Consider the following 17,275-nt stretch of genomic DNA (forward strand, 5'->3'; position numbering starts at 1 on the left):
TTGAACTCCGGCTCCAAACGCATACCATTCTTAACGGGCCATCGTACTCCCTGGTGCACATCACCCGCCCCTGACCCCCATGGGGAGGAAGGGGTACCTCAGCACCCCCCCCCCCAGCCCTCAACACCCTTCCCCTCTTTTACCCCCCTATACACAGAATGTGACACCTGCCCCCTCTCCTCCACCCCCATTATTGCAAGCTTTATAAGGGTTTAGAGTTGATCAGGGGACGGCTATGACCTCACCGGACCTAGCTAGCCTTGCGTGTGGCTAATGGCTAATTGCTAGAGGAGCTGGCGCAGTGACAGAGGCCATGGCAGACCGCATATGATAAGCATACAATCACCCATTCTGTTTGGTCCCCTCGATTTTCCACCACCGGAGGTCCAGATTAGCTATCAAACAGTCAAGCAGACGAGTTATCAGCTAGCCATATGTTGTTATCAGACGTCTATCAGCTAGCCATATGTTATCAGACCTCTATCAGCAAGACAGTGTGACCTATAGTCACTGTATGACATTCTGAAGGGTCTATGAGCACTCTATACTATTAGCATTCTATGGTAGACAATACAATCCTTTGTGTACAAAACCTAAATATTTGACCTCATCACAACATACAGAGTGCACAAAACATTAGGAACACCTTCCTAATATTGAGTTGCACCCCCTTTTGCCCTCAGAACAGCCTCAATTTGTCAAAGGCGTCCCTCAGGGACATCAATAAGGGACCATGGCTTTCACCTGGATTCGCCTGGTCAGTCGGTCATGGAAAGAGCAGGTGTTCCACACTCCGTGTACAACGTCTCACTTTTTGCTCTTCACTTTTCATTGGACTACAACACTTACAACATAACATAGGTAGGAAGGCCAATGAAGTAACGCTATACAGTATACTGTACCTGTGACTGATAATGAGGTATGGCCAAACCAATTCCTCGCTACATAGTTACGGAATTAAATACTAGAAAAATACAGGAATGTATTAAGGGGTTAAGCAGATCCTGTGAAGTATCAATCAGAATGTGAGCAGAAACATTGGAGAGGAGAGTGGCACACATCAAATCGTGCTACTCAACCACGTGGATGGAGGGAAAGGGTATTTTGGCGTTTTATTAGGATCCCCATTAGCTGCTGTGAAAATCAGCAGCTACTCTTCCTGGGGTCCACACAAAACATGAAATAATACAGAACATGAATAGACAAGAACAGCGAGGACAGAACTACATTAAAAACAGGGACAGCTGTGTGATGTGAAGAGCGCTCTGAAACATGAAGACGGTGTGTGCGTGTGTATTTGTACATAAAGGTTGCACAAATATGTGAGGGACAGCACTACGTACAAATATCACCAGAAAAAAAGGCAATATCTTGCACATCAAGGGACAGCGCCTGAGAGCATGTCCATATAAGAGCGAGGGGACGGCAGAGCCATCACATAACACCGGGGAATAGACAGAAAAGGGTGGGGCGTACCGTACATCTTTCCTTCATCGGAGAGGATGATCTTTCTGCGTCCGCAGGGCGGGTAGATGGCCAGGGCCTCCTGGAAGCTCTGCTCGATGTCGGGGCTCCACACGCCCTCCGCATCGTTCTCCAGAGGCTTGTCCAGAGGCTCGTTCAGCTCCTCACTGGTGCCCCCAGGGGAGGGGGCCGGCACCCACTCCGCAGACGTGGTGGGGGGCCGGGAGGACCACAGGACCGGGCTGGGAGGTGCAGGGGGTAGAGGGTGCGTTCCAGGGGCCAAGGACAAGATAGGACAGGGTGATCCTGAGGAAGCAAAAGACAATATTTAGGTAAGGGGAGGTCGAGTCAAGGAGTGCTGGCTTGGAGGATGTTAGAACAAGAACATAGGAAAGCAATACCCATTGTAAAATAAACGAAGCACCATATTATGCGCTTGTCAGGATAACAAGGATCGGTTTCAAATATTGATTATGCTGCTAAGCATTCGGTACTTTGAAATGTCTTGGGGGTCCATAGTACTGGTCTGTGACTACATACGGTCAGCTATTCAACATCTTGCCAGATCTCCCTCAAGAAGTTCAAACATCAAGAAATGAAGATAAAACAAAACACTATTCAGGTCCATTGACGTCCGCCCAAGGAGGCGCTCCATCTAGAGAAGTGATAGTTTACGTCACAATGAAGAGCGGTGTGCGTGCGTAGGCTATAAGATCTCGGGACCACATCACTGGGGAGTCGCTAATCCTACGTGGAAAAAGCACCTCGGAGCAGAAAGTAATTATGGGGCCATGAAAACAAACAGCATGGCACCTAGAGACAGAGGGTGGAGGAGTCACTAAGCCAACAGACCGGGAAACACATTCGACTGAGATCCCCACCACACCGCCATTGGTAGAGAAAGACTTGGACAGACACATCAAGGAGATCATGGCAGGGTTGTTACACTTTAACGCTCAAGCTGGATGTACAGTATCGATCACATGACTAGGGTGGGCCGGGAGTTTTTGCTGACCATGTGACCGGAATATATCATTAGGTTTCTCAGTAATGCATAATTAGGGCCTGGAGTTTTTCCTGCTCGGGTCACTGGGTGAGGCCTGTCTCAATCGTTGTTTGTTTTCCTCTAAAGGTAAATCTGGGCTGCCAATTGACAGTTAAGGCTATTGACATGGTTAGTCATTATAATGTGTGATTTGCCTGGTTGTATCTGGGCTGCCTGGCAGTGTGCTGAACTGTGTGTTGGGGGGGGGGGGGGGGGGGGGGGTAAAGAGTGGGACAGGAGGGAAGGGGTGGTCCTGATGAGTCACAGGGTGTCACGTCTGAGTGAGGAACAATCTCTTCCTCTGAGCCTCCCGACGTTCCTATGGGCTTCCTGTAAATGAGCTGGCCAGTTAACCCTGCTCATACACCTAACACTGAGAAACAATGGAGGAGGGCAAACGTACACTGTAGAGACCCTTTCTTTGCTCTGATGGTAAATCTTAGTAACTTTTTAAATGAGGGGTCTATGGTGAAATGGTCTATGGTGAAATGGTCATTGCTGTGCTCAAAGAGAGTACATTTATTTATTTTGCTCACAGAGTAACCTGGAGTGCAGGGCAACTGTAATTAAAATGTTATAGTGCAACACTGATGAAGAAAGAGAAAGTTTAGTGTAGAGAGCTGTGGGGCATAAACCATTAATGCTGGTTAGGTTCCTCAGCCAAAGTGTCCAACAGGGTTAATTGGCGTAAGCCCCTTAAAATCAGGTGTCCCCTTCCAGTCCTCCATCTCGGCCCCTCTCCCCTGGGCCCACTCAATGGGATAATCTCCCAGCTGATGCTGCACTCAGGGGGCACAGATCCCCCCCCCCCATACATACACACACACACACGAAGCAGGTGTGTACTTCACAGAAAAGCACACACAAAAGTATGGAACAAATCCGATATGCACTCGTAAAGACGCACACAAACACACCCTGACACTTTCACTTCAGACACCAGAAATACACATAGGACTACACCACACACACCTATACAAACTATGCAGCGTTGCCCACTCCCTCGCCACCCTTTGACCCCCAGTCATAAGAGGGAACAGCTGCATCAGTTTCGACTTGCCCCTGGCACAGTGCTCACTGCCTACTCAGTGTGTTGTGGGGTGGGTAAGACTGCAAGGGGCGTCAACGCCAAAGAGGGTTAGGGGTGAAGGGGGAGAGACGGTGGTGCTCCACTGGACAGTCTCCTCTAATCGGGACCGGAATGTAATGCTCTCATAAAATGCCTGATCCTAGAAGACCATGTCTGTGTCCTTAATGGCAATATATTCCCTATCTATCTTTTGACCAGAGTCCTATGGTCCCACTAGATAGGGAATAGATTGCCATTTGGGACACAGCTATGGTCTTCTAGGATCAGGCATTAGCCTGGGTGGGGAGTGGAAAACCATCGGGAGAGAAAGGAACACATTTGATTGGCATGTTTTGTGCGGTGTCCCACTGTGTTGCCCTGTAAGGAGCAGATCAACTAAGCTCTCTGAGCGCACACAAACACACTGCCTAATTACACGTAACATCCTGTGCCAATGCCACTAACGCTTCCATACACCTCGACTAACCCCACATCAAAACCATCATGAAAATCCCACAGTATATTTAAGTCATAACTCACAATAATCACAGATTACAGGGTCAAGATGGAGTTCAATCCAAGGTTATCCCTACAGAGAGATCCATCAAACATGTGCACTGATACAGCCCAATGACTTGTTGGACATATGCATGTAGAGAGAGGAGGATTGTTGGTAGACGCGGGTTGTTGGGGCTTGGATGCCAGGGGGTTTCTTTGTTCTGTAGGGCTCATATCCAAGGCATTATTCTGCTTTCTCGTGTGAGTGGAGGAGGAATGCGGGATGAGCACACTGAATAGTCTCCTCTGCACAAGGACAGTCTCAGGGCAGCTCAATATACACAAACAAATGCTCGCTCACACACACACACACACACACACAGGCATACAAAGGCAAAAGAAACGCAAACACCAATACAGACAGCTTATGAGTTTTGATAAATTGCAGAGACCTGATGATACGAACACACTGACAGAGACAGAATGTTAGCAATTCATCATTAATAGGCTACAGTATGTAAATTTAAAAAACAGACTAGGGTAGTGAACTGAGAGCTGAGAGACCCCTAGACAGAAAAACGAAAAGTGAGAAAGGATTGATTACATGAATAATCCTTGGCTGTCATACAGTAGTTTTAAGAGAGTGCCCTAACAGGGGTGTGCTTGCCCCCTTGCCCCCTACCTCTCCAGGGCCCTGGCCCATTCCACCTGTTGCTCCGGGGGAGGGATGGACACACACACACTAACCCTGCTCTGGGACCCAGACCAAAAATACTCCCTCACACAGCCTGTCAGCACCACCATGACTAGACTCTACACAATTTATCCATCCACTACAAAACCAAACCCTGTGTGTGTGCTGATTGGTCATCACTGGCTACGCACAGTGCACACAATATGCCAGGTAGCAGTGGATGGATTTGGGGACTCAAAAACAGCATACCAAGTACACTACATCATAAACAAGGCGAAAATAAAATTGTTTGAAAATGTGGACGTTAAAATTACATCAAAGGTATGCCTGATAATTGAATTTTGCTTGGGCACAGACAACACAGTAAACCACATTTTGTTGACTTAACAGGCTTTCTGTAAATGTATGGTATGTGGACATTTCACACATTATATTAACATGTAAAATTATGGGAACTACTTTCATGGGCATATAACACATTAATAATCATAGCCACATAATACACATGTAATTGTTTTAATTTCTCTCTAGATATAGTTTTTGAAGATATAGCTCAAGTGCTAAATTAGTATTAATCGCTGTAGTTATTGTTAGTGGAAGTAATTCAGAGTAATAGTTATTATTAATAGTAGACTGGTATTTTTATTTGGCACAACAACAAAATTCACTCAAGTCATGTCTATTATTTCGGAAACATTCTCAGATTTTCGGACAACTGACACTCAAATGAGGCAACTGAAATATATATTTTGTAAACATATCTATTCATTTTATAATATCAGTAGCCCATCACCCAGAGGAGCGCTAACGTTGAACTGCGCGTCTATGACGTTATTAGTTTCCTTTAAAAAGTTCCGTCTGAAACGCAGGAAGTACCGTGCAAATTTAGAAATTCGACAGAAAAAATGTCAGAAATGTAAAGAATTTGTACCCCATACAGCGTTTTATAAACAATGTAACCGGCAGACGACTGTACTACGGCTACAGCTGACCAGTCGAACTCTGAAACAGAAAGTTTGGCAACAACTTGAGAGGCATTGGTTTATGAAAGAAAAACAATGTTCAACTAACAAAGCAAAGAGACAGATAAACATGTTGTAAACGTACCTGTTGAAAGTCAAGCCACAGACAACACCGCTGGGTCAAACAGGCAAGTGGAATTTCTGGGGTCAGATTTCTGTTAAGAAATATATTTAAATTTTGTCGCCCCTTTCCTGAGTCGTTTGAAGCGCGAAGAGGGCTGGAATGTCAGGAATTAGCTGTGGTAATGACATGAAGCCTGGAAGGGAGCGAAAAAGACGAGGGGAAATAGGGAGGCAGGACCGACCGGTCAACACGTAATGAGGGAGGGGGATTCGAGGGGACGGCGCACCGAAAAGGAAAAGAAAGCCAGCCTTGGTAAGGGGGAAAAAGGAAATCACAAAGAAAAACTGAGGTCGGGGGTAGTCATTGCCTCTTTACAGAGGGACAAACACACAAAGGGACAACGCTATTGCGAAACCTTATCAGCCCTCTAATTATTTGTTGTGAAATAACCCTATAATGAAGATAACAAATATTGTTTATAGGGCACTATTCAAGTAATACATTTGATAATATAAATTACTATTTATATTAGGTTAACTATAAATAGGCTAACTATAAAAAAATAAATAAAACTTGTAATGCCATTTGGCAACATATGTTGATATATTTCGTTCATAATGATTTTTCGTTCGATATCAATGGTCATTTAGTTTTAGCAAACGAGGAAAATCGATGGTGCTATTCATCTTTAAGGAAACCATAATAAATTGAGCACTGGTCGAGTGGACTCTGAACAACTGGAGCGTCAGTACTGAATGAAGTGGGTAATAGCGAGAGCCCTCCAGTGGATCATGTAGAAAATGACTTAAATTAAGGGCTCAATTGTACAATACTGTCCTTTTGTTTCGTGACATCAAGTCAATAACCCTCTATGAGTGATAATATGTGTGATTTAATAATCAGTTTATGACGTTATAATAGCAATCAGGCATGAATGAGGCCCACATCCTTGTATTTATTAAAAATAACTTTAATTATTTCATAACATTTTCAAATCAGGTTTAAGGCAAAACTAGTGGTGTTTGACAATTACATATCAATTTGTTTTAGGCCTCCTTTGCCTTCTCCAAGGTATGATTTTCTGATAATTTCCCTTACACCCATTCCAATCCATAGTTCACTCTGTCTCAGTGGTATATTTCCTCAATAGTAACCCAGTGGTCTACGACCCCTCCTCCATACAGACAGCCCATCACAAAACTACAGGATGTTATTTTGCTTTCATTTGAAGGAGGGAAAATGGAAGCAACAGTTACTCTTAAAAAGTACACAGTATAAATTAACTTAAGCCTCCTGTTAACATAGAAGTTGTACTCAATAGAAATATGTGGAATGTTTAAACGATACGGTACAAAATGGAATGGTCTTTTGGCCCAACCAGCAACATCCTCAGTGGAGTCTTTCAGGTTTGTGGGTGGAGTCATTCTATCTCAACTCTAGGAATGGAAATGGACTGTGCTATACAGTACATCAATGTACACTATAAAGGCCGACAGCTTTACAAAAGTAAGCTCTCAGGGGCGACAGAGAGACACTCGCGAATGATAAGACCTCAAAGGAGAACGACGTTCCTTGATGGGTCTGTGTCTTTGGGGCTGCGACAATAGGAATGTTTTTGGTCCGATTGCTAAACCCCAACACCCCCCAAAGTCATTCATGTTCAGTCCAAATATTGCAAGGAGTGTTCGGTCCTTGCCCAGTATGTCTCCATAAGCTTGTGGACACACAATCCCCTTCTTCATGCTATCCACAGGGAGTTTGGGTCCTTAGACAAAGTGTTTTGTTCTCAACCTCTTTTGAACATGCTCCCTCTCATGGAGTCCCGTCCCGAGGCATCATTTCTTGGACAGGAATTTCATCTTATTTCCTGAAAATAAAAACAGGCAACAGAACCGGATCAAAATAACTTTGGCGTGAGTGACAACCTTTTCAAACATGGAGGAGGAATGTAGTTTCACGAATGCAACACCTGTTATTCAGAGTGACTTGGTATATGGTGTATGTAGGTACTTGAGTGGATAAGATGTATGGAAGAGGATTTGGGCCTTACCTAGACCCTTGAGGAACTTGTTGACCCCACGCTGTTCGCTCCCTGGGAGAGAGTCCAGGTAATCTTGTGACCTCACCTCAAACAAACCTGGACAGACAGGTAATTATGTAAAATTGTCATAATTATGCACTCCAGACAGGCATACAGACTCCAAAAGCAGATGCATCTTATGGGAGTGCTCACAACCAGGCACTAACAAAATTCAAACGCTCTACTACCCATCTCCACACCTCTTAGACCCTGCCTGCGCTGCTCCCTCTCTGCCACAAACCCAGCGAACATCTGGGTCTCCATGAAGACCTCCAGGAACCTCTTCAGACTCTTGGAAGTGACAGCCTTGCGGAAGGCCTCGCGCTGAAAGCAGGACAGGGTGGGCGAGGAGGGGGCTCCAGACTCGTCCTCTCGATCCCCCCCGCCCATGAAGAGAGGGTAGTGGCCCACCATCTCCACGAAGAAACGTACAAAGGTCTCCGACACCACCGTGCTGAGGGAGCTCGAGTCTGGAGAGAGACAGATTCAACATGGCGGTCATGAGTAGGTATTTGGTAACATATATCAACAGTCACATAGACCTTCGTCAAGCATGTATTAGTCACAACATGACTTTTCTGCGAGAGGTGTTAATATAGTAGCACTGACTCACCGGTGGGCATCTCACTGGCCAGTTCCTTCCTCTTGTCCAGAATGTGTTCCAGAGCAGCCTGCAACTTGTGAGGCAGAATGGAGTCCTCGTCATCCAGCTGGAGTGGAAAGACCGAGGTGTGAGAGGAAATGACGACCGTGTGCCATGAGCAGAGAGCTGTATCTACATCTATGGGTGTAGCCAATTATGTAAGAGACATACAGTATGTTCTTTGTCTGTTGCTATGGGTACCGTTGTTAGGGATGTATACCTGTCTGAGGAAGCGGCTGTTGCCGAGATCAACCACCAGGACCTGAGGAGAGAGCCGCATGTCATTTCCGCACAGTGTGGCAGCCTCAGCTCTTTCTCAGAGTAGACCCACAGAGATCATTGTTTATTGAGGAAAGGGATGAGGTTAGGGGTTCACACACACAGTGGGCTGGGCTCAGGGGCCTGGTCTCACCTCCTCGATGGGCAGCTCTTTGAGGCTGGGCAGAGAGCTGGATAGCAGACCCACGATGAAGGGGGTGGGGGTACATACTATGTCCAGCATGGAAGGGGGCAGCACAGGGATGTAGGTGTGCTGCCAGGTGAACGGGTAGAGTAGAGCCACCATCGCATGGCAGCACTGAGACAGAGTACTGCAGAGAGAGGGGCGAGAGGGAGGGAGAGAATAGGATGTCAACTGACAGAATAGAACAAGTTGTTAACATTAATTCAAAACCTAACGGCAAAAATATGACTGTAGTGGTAGCCTACACATAGCCACGTAATATAAGTCAGCGTGCTTTGTACTGTATTCAATGCAGTTCTATATTCCACCACAAGGTGGTAGTAGCAGATTCTTCAGCTATTATCAAGACTTGCTTTAGAACATAAAACTGAACATTGCACTTTGTAAAGCATGGCTTTTTGAGAACTTGTTCATGAATCTTTAGCGGGCGTGATTTAACACTACAATATATATTGCGGGAGTGAATGAACTAACCCAGCGCTGTTAACTTAATGCTTCCAATGTGCGTGTCTGTTTCATTTAATTAAGTCAAAAACAAAAATCAGTGATTGTGAGGCCAAGTTTCCACTCATTTCAATGCAACAGTAGAACAATATCACAGTGGAACAACAATCTATTGTGGATTCACAAGCTTTTCCTGCTGGGTTTTCAGAAGTATTTAATGATGCAGAGTTTACACATGTAGCCCAATTCAGATCTTTTTCCACTAATTAGGCTTTTGACCAATCAGATCAACTAAAGATCAGAATTGAGCTGCCTGTGTTAACAGCACCTAAGTGACAGGGAAATGCACATCCAAGAAAGACCCTGGAAATGCTTTATAGTCCATCTCAAGGCACCCGTCAATAGCAGGTGAGTAGTGGATGCTAGTGCGTCAAATCGGTTGCACGCAGCAGTCTTAACGCTTTCACTTCTACACCAACCCTGTATCTGGCTTCCATGACATATTTCCAGAGAGAAATGATTGTTCCCTAGACGACTGTATAACACAACAGCATTCCTTCCTTAACACTCTTTCTCTGTCTATTCCAGGAGCCGTCTGTCTGTCACATCCTGTTCCCTCTCCTCTGCCTTTCACCTGATCCCACTGGTCTCAAGTCGGTTTACTCATACAGAATAACCAAAAAAAGGTAGCTAGATAAGTACTAAGTTGTACTGATCCATAGCTGACAGTATGTACTCAAAATACTTCGGTGACTGAAAGCGTGAGGCTTAATTGAGGATGGGCAGGAGGACGCAGCGCAGTGGTGCCCTGCAGCGTTTGTCCGTCGTTTAAACTGTTTTTGTTGCTTTGTCTATAGTAGTGTATTAGTGTTTTATGTTGCATCGGATTACTGATTAGGCTACAGATTACTGATTAGGCTACAGATGACTGATTAGGCTACAGAATACAGCGACATGATGTGCATACAGTGGATTATTCTCCTACTTTGATTCATTTCGCTGGTACCTGAAACCGCATGCAACTTCTGAGAAAGTCGGTGGGCACCACACATCTGCTATAGCTCTTCTACAATGTAATACCGCACGTTCGGGAGAATGGATCAAAGGGCACATACCTGCAGAGATGGTGAGACAAAACAACCCGGCGGAGGAGGAAAAGGAGGTGTGCGGCAGAGGTTGAGGAGGAACAAAAATATTCCGCTTCCAACTACCCTGCTCAGTATCTATATGAATACAGGGAGGCCTGTGTGATGGCCTCTGAAACTTGGCTGTCGGAAACGCTGCCCGACTGAAGTCACCCCTGACGGATTCACCGTCACTAATATGGGCAGAGAAGCTAGTGGTAAGGAGCACGGAGGCAGAGTCTGTTCTGATAAATGATAGTTTTCTATGATTGTCAAGGGAAGAAAATATGCACTCCTGATAGAGAGCTACTGTCATTGTCACTGCACCCCTTTTTCCTCCCCCGTAAATTCCACCCAGCTTTTTATAACAACTGTTTATATCTATCCAAGAGCAAACAGTCATTGCAGCAGACAAAATTTCAAACCTCACTCAAGAGCTTGATGCGATTTCCCCTGATGCGCCCAATTCATCATGGGGGATTTCAATAGCTGCACTCTCAACACACCGAGTACTTTCACCCAGTATGTGACTTGTCTAACAAGGGGAAATAAGATCATTGAGTTGTTTTACGGCTCGGTCGCGAAAAGTTATTCATCCTTGGCCAGACCTCCAGTGGGTGGATCAGATCATAACACTTTTCTACGAGCAACTTATAGACAGTTAGTCAAAAGGGGGCAGGCGGTGGAAAAACAGAACACAGGTGTGGGACAACGACAGTAGTGATCAACTGCAGGGATGCTTTGACTGTATCTCATTTAGTGGATTTGAGGAATCATCCGCTGACCTGAACGAGTTGACTAACGTAATATCTGACTATATTGAATTGTGTTCATTTGGCGATCCCCCACAAAAAACATGTAAGATATTTCTTAGCGTGCCACGGGTGACCAAAGAATTGAAAGTGGTGCTTTCCTCCGGGAATCCAGTCGAAGAGGTAGAGAGAGAGGTGAACGAAGAGATTAAAAAGGCAAGATGCCAGTACAAGGATAAGGTGCAACAGATAATGTTACAGGGAGACTCTCCGTCTGCCCGGTTGGGCAAACGCCCCTTTCACAGCGAGGCAACGTATCGATCCCTGCCTGGATGAGAGGGTGTGCCCTCAACAGCCAATGAACTTAAGTTCTTCACTCGCTTTGCAACAGGGGGCACCCTCGCTCCCCTGGCCTGTCTGGAGGAGGATGTCATGGCAACAGAGAGCGTGATTGTCATCAATGAGGAAGTCGTACACCGAGCATTCAAAAGCACTGGAGCACGAAAGAGCCAGGGGCCTGATAATATAAGTGGTTGTGTCTTGAAACACTGTACCACTCAGCTGAGTGGTATCTTCTGCTCTCTTTCAGCAGTTCCTGGATACATTGGAAATTCCATCACTATGGAAAAAAATTGTTGTACCTGTTCCAAAACCTCCCATCCATCTGCATCAAATGATTACAGACCTGTCGCTCTTACCTCTTGATTAAATCTATTGAAAAGAGCATCAAGGCATACATAAACCACCACCAGACACCTTCTTGACCCCCTCCAATTTGCAGTACTATACATACTGTATACAGACAGCTGCCGGAGCCGGTTCCCAGGGTGCCACCTGATAAAATATGCTGACGATACTGCTTTGGTCAGTCTTCTTGAAGGGGATGAAACCGAGCACGGACCGTCTGAATGATTTTACTGTCTGGTCGGAGTCATCCATGTAATATTAAATATATCAAAAACAAGAGGACATGGTGATTGACCTTTGAAGGAACACTACCATGCACACACCATCACTGATATAAGGTGTGCCCATTGAAATAGTGGAGGAGTACAAATACCTTGGGCTAGTCATTGACAACAAGCTGTTCTGGGATCAGTGTACTGACGCTATTTTGAAGGCCAACAGACTATTTCCTACGGAAACTGCACTTTAATGTTGATCTAACCATCATGGTTCTCTTTTATAAATCATTGAGAGCATTCTGTCCTACTGCTTGACCTGCTGGATTGGGAATATCAAGGTGGCACAGAAAAATAGGTTGGGCAAGATAGTCAGGACTTGTGGAAAAATCATGGGGCAGCAACAGCAAGAACTGTCATCTCTCTACCTGGGCAGATCCCTCCAGAAGGTAAATATAATAGCAGTGGACACTTCCCATACACTCCACCCTGAATTCCAGCTCCTTCCATCTGGCCACAGGTACAGACTACCGAAGGCTAAAAAAATATATTTATTTAAACGAAATAAAAATGGGGCCAAGTACTCTTGTATTCCAAATGCAATTCTGCAACTTAAAATGTTGGACTAATTACACTTAGCACATGCACTATGAAACTGCACTTACCCTGCCTATTTGCTTGTAAATATCTTTGCTATTTATTTGACATTTTTAGATGTGATATGTTCTATGACTGCTGCAAGATGAATTGCCTCTGAGGACATTAACGTTTTCTGAATCTGACACTGAGCAACACACATAGCCATTAGCTAGTCCATAAACAACCTCTAGGCTAGGACTTGTTTTGGGACGTGGCCACTTGGGCTATTTCTAGGGACCTCACATGATACAATATTATCATGATACTTAGGTGCCGATACAATACGTATGGAGGTTCTCATGATTCTATATGTATTGCGATTCAGTACTGCAATTTTATTTTGATGTTCCTAACATATTGCTCTGTATAAGTCTGCAGTAGAGAGACAAAAGAGAACATGAGGAAATGAGTTTTGATCAGTCATATGGGGGGGGGGGGGGGGATGCTGAAAAAACCTTGGAGAACAAGCTATAGGATAAAAAATATAGCTGCGTTTTGCCACAGGTACAGAAGACTAGCGCTAGCTGACGCTAACTAGCAACAACAAAAACACCTATGACAAATCGATACTTGGAGTCAAAGTAACTGTATAGATCCCCCATCACCAGTGGCCATAGAGCACACAGTAGTGTCCCACCTGAGTTTGTCAGCGGTGAAGAGGACCCTGCGCTCCAGCAGCAGAGAGGCGAAGACTCTGAGGAGCAGACGCAGCGACAGAGAGGAGAACAGACACTCAAAGTCCACATGCTCCAGACGAGAGTCAGACGGACGACACAGCTCAATCACCTGAGAAAGATGGAGAACGAGAGAGGGGGAGAGAGCGAGAAAGAGATGTATTTACATAAACACACAGGCTACTAACGTCACAAAACACTTGCATACAGCACAGTGTACACACATTCAAAGTTTATAACGCACAAGATAAACACCTCAAGTCAATGACATTTTCAGTAAAGCCAAAGGCCACCTCCTATGGCCAGTGGTGGTATCGACTCTAGCCACCCCTACTCTGTAAAGTTATTCCCCCTCACCTCAGTGCCTGAGCCAGGCAGGAAGTTCTTCACAGTGATGGTTCTTCCCGGGGCGGGGAATGGAGCCTCCATGATGCCCCTCATGAAGGGCTGCACCAGGGCTGGAGAGATGGCCCTCCTCTTTTCTACCTCATCCAGGATCTAGGGGGAAGACGGCACACACATTCACAATGGAGTAGGAAGTACACTATAACCTAAAGCACATTAACTTACACAATTAAATATGGTATAGAAAGTACACTTAACAGTACACTAAACTGAAGCTTATGCACTACAACACATTTAAGTAATGCTAGGACACAGCCCTTAGCCGTGGTATATTGACCATATACCACAAACCCCAGAGGTGCCTTATTGCTATTATGAACTGGTTACCAATGTAATTAGAGCAGTAAAAATACATGTTGTGTCATACCCATGGTATATGGTCTGATTTACCACAACTTTCAGCCAATCAGCATTCAGGGCTCGAACCACCCAGTTTATAATATATTTTATACTCTCAAATATACGCAAGCAGCACGGGCAACTGCACACTCACATAACATACGTGCACGTATGTTGACACACATAAATCAGTGGCTCATTACAGGGGAGCCTATGCCAATATTCCACTGTGGTAACCACATCAGCTGGGGTTCACATGTGTCTTTGTGTACTGTGGCCAGGGCTGCAGCTTGAAAAGCTGCGGTGGGAAAGTGACAAACAGGGAGAGGGAGGGGCTCTGTGGGTACATGTGGGCTCCAGTTCCTCTCACTGTGGGTGGCCATACTGAACTGAAGTCCGGGAGTTTGGCCTGAACATGTGACCTGACCAGGAAAAACTCCAGGCAATATGTGTATAGTATACTGTACCTTAGAGAAGAGGTCGAAACAGCCCAGCCGGCTGACGATGCAGTAGACTTCTGGCAGCCTCCGGCTTTTACCACTGGGCTGTGGACCCAGAGCAGGACAGTGCAGGGAATGATAGGGCCCTCCAGTTTGAATTAATTTCAACACAGGGATTTCCAATCACTATCATCACTCGGTGACACACACATGGAAGTGGATGTGGTGAAAATAACAAAAGTAGCCATTTGAGTAGCTTACCAGTAAACGACGACAGTATCCGAACCGTCTGCTCCCGTCCTCACCAGTCAGGACGAAGGAGAAAGTTTCACTGGAAAAATAAGATAATTCACACAGGTTGGAAACTATTCATATGTAGGAGCAATAAAACTGTTAAGAAATTGAGTGAGTTGTGTGTTGAAAATAGAGCACTCAAACTCATGTCTGTATTTCACAAAACAACCTCAGATTAGCCAGCCAACTTACCTCTTATTTACTTAGACATTTGAAAAAAATGGGTCACTGTCTGTGCACCATTTTAAAGTAATCTTATCAACTGTAATAACGTCTAGGATAGTTCGCTGCTCATTGATCCTGTTTTAAGGAAAAATCCAACCACCCTGGTCATTTCTTGACATCAGTAAAACCAATTACCCCCTACTTTGTTCTCCAGTCCTCCCCTCAGGGCAGACTTACTCTGCATAACCCCCAGAAATACAGCTCCAGTCTGTCTGACAGGTGTGCATTGACCAACCCTGGCTCTCTGACAGGAACCGTGTCAGCCAGATCAACGTCTCTGCCCTGCAGGTGTGTGTAATGGGGCTCTGACTGCATCGCAAATGGCACCTTGTTCGCTATATAGTGCACTATTTTTGACCAGAGCCCATTCAAACCTGGTCAAAAGTTGTGCACCAAATAGGGATAATGATCCCATTTGGGATGCTGCCTCGGTCTACTTGAGCTAACATTCAAAAAGCCGGTACCCATAAAACATTTGGTAAAGGGTAATTATTACCTGTCTCCCACCAGAAACATACTGTCACTTTTGGAAACAAAGTAGTGCTTGTGAGATTGACCTGGTCTTGGTACTATTGGGCAATGTGTGTCAGGAAGAAGTGACAGGTTGTTTCATAGTACCTAAAGCACTTTATTAACAGCTCACTAGCCTCCCATTCTTCATTTGTCAACACCTATGTGGGGTGGGGTGGGAGGGGTTCATGTGTGTGTGAGCAGCCTGACCTGGGGAAGTTGTCAACGGGGGCCCAGTCCTTAGCGTCAGGAAAACAGAACTGAGGAATGACCTTCAGTTGGTCTTCTGTTTCCCGCATGAACTTGAAGCTCCTCTCCAGCTGACAGAGAGAATAAACAGGTTAGCTTCAATGCTATGGTCCCAGTCAAAAGTTGACGCCTACTCATTCAAGGGTTTCTTTATTTTTAACTGTTTTCTACATTGTAGACATCAAAACTATAAAATAACTATCAACTATAAAATAACACACACAATCATGTAGTACCCCAAGAAAGTGTTAAAATCAAAATATATTTAATATTTGAGATTCTTCAGTAGCCACCCTTTGTCTTGACAGCGTTGCACCCGCTTGGCATTCTCTCAACCAGCTTCATGAGGTAGTCACTTGGAACGCATCACAATTAACAGGTGTGCTTCGGTAAGTTGTTAATTTGTAGAATTTATTTTCTTATTAATGCGTTTGAGCCAACCCTTTGTGTGGTGACAAGGTAGCGGTGGTATGTAGAAGAGAGCCTTATTTGGTAAAAGACCAAGTCCATATTATGGCAAGAGAACAGCTCAAATAAGCAAAGAGTAACAACAGTCCATCATTAATTTAAGACATGAAGGTCAGTCAATGCGGAAATCTAAGAACTTTTAAAGTTTTAGTGAAGTCGCAAAAACCAAGCGCTATGATGAAACTGTCTCATGAGGACCTGCACAGGAAAGGAAGGCCTAGAGTTACCTCTGCTGCAAGGGATACGTTCATTAGAGTTACCAGCCTCAGAAATTGCAGCCCAAATAAACGCTTTACAGAGTTCAAGTAACAGACATCTCAACATCCACTGTTCAGAGGAGACTGCATGAAATCAGGCCTTCATGGTCAAATTGCTGCAAAGAAACCACTAAAGAACACCAATAAGAAGCAATGGACATTAGACCGGTGGAAATTGAGATTTTTGGTTCCAACCACCGTGTCTTTGTGAGACGCAGAGTAGGTGAACGGATGATCTCTGATGTGTGGTTCCCACCGTGAAGCACGGAAGAAGAAGTGTGATGGGGCTTTGCTGGTGATACTGTCAGTGATTTATTTAGAACACTTAACCAGCATGGCTATCACAGCATTTTGCAGCGATACACCATCCCATCTGGTTTGGGCTTAGTGGGACTATAATTAGTTTTTCAACAGGACAATGACCCAACACACCTCCAGGCTGTGTAAGGGCTATTTGACCAAGGAGAGCGATCGAGTGCTGCATCAGATGACCTGAACTCCATAATCGCCT

The 17,275-nt window shown here is 45.0% G+C and overlaps 2 protein-coding genes across 4 annotated transcripts in view; both read right to left on the reverse strand.

The window, feature by feature from the left end:
* LOC110493488 (transcriptional enhancer factor TEF-3) overlaps positions 1-6,227 on the reverse strand; it is a 31,725-nt gene extending 25,498 nt beyond the window's left edge. The window contains exons 1-2 of one of the 3 annotated variants that reach the window (XM_021567791.2): positions 5,878-6,227; positions 1,477-1,770 (exon numbers count right to left, since the gene is read on the reverse strand). In XM_021567791.2, coding sequence (XP_021423466.1) covers positions 1,477-1,483 — 7 coding nt within the window. In that variant the 5' untranslated portion in view covers positions 1,484-1,770; positions 5,878-6,227. Of the gene's footprint in view, positions 1-1,476; positions 1,771-5,877 lie in introns of those variants that run through there. The other 2 variants (XM_036952723.1, XM_036952717.1) reach the window with 2 other exon arrangements.
* Positions 6,228-6,808: 581 nt separating this feature from the next.
* Positions 6,809-17,275, reverse strand: part of si:dkey-82f1.1 (DENN domain-containing protein 2A) — a 40,177-nt gene continuing 29,710 nt past the window's right edge. The window contains exons 10-20 of the mRNA XM_021567812.2: positions 16,001-16,110; positions 15,023-15,092; positions 14,789-14,866; positions 13,935-14,075; positions 13,541-13,689; positions 8,992-9,169; positions 8,800-8,841; positions 8,550-8,646; positions 8,137-8,406; positions 7,907-7,993; positions 6,809-7,723 (exon numbers count right to left, since the gene is read on the reverse strand). Of these exons, the coding sequence (XP_021423487.2) occupies positions 7,692-7,723; positions 7,907-7,993; positions 8,137-8,406; positions 8,550-8,646; positions 8,800-8,841; positions 8,992-9,169; positions 13,541-13,689; positions 13,935-14,075; positions 14,789-14,866; positions 15,023-15,092; positions 16,001-16,110 (1,254 nt within the window). The 3' untranslated portion in view covers positions 6,809-7,691. The remainder of the gene's footprint in view (positions 7,724-7,906; positions 7,994-8,136; positions 8,407-8,549; positions 8,647-8,799; positions 8,842-8,991; positions 9,170-13,540; positions 13,690-13,934; positions 14,076-14,788; positions 14,867-15,022; positions 15,093-16,000; positions 16,111-17,275) is intronic.

The sequence above is a fragment of the Oncorhynchus mykiss genome, chromosome 2 (genome assembly GCF_013265735.2).
Source record: "Oncorhynchus mykiss isolate Arlee chromosome 2, USDA_OmykA_1.1, whole genome shotgun sequence".
NCBI classification, from domain to species: domain Eukaryota; kingdom Metazoa; phylum Chordata; class Actinopteri; order Salmoniformes; family Salmonidae; genus Oncorhynchus; species Oncorhynchus mykiss.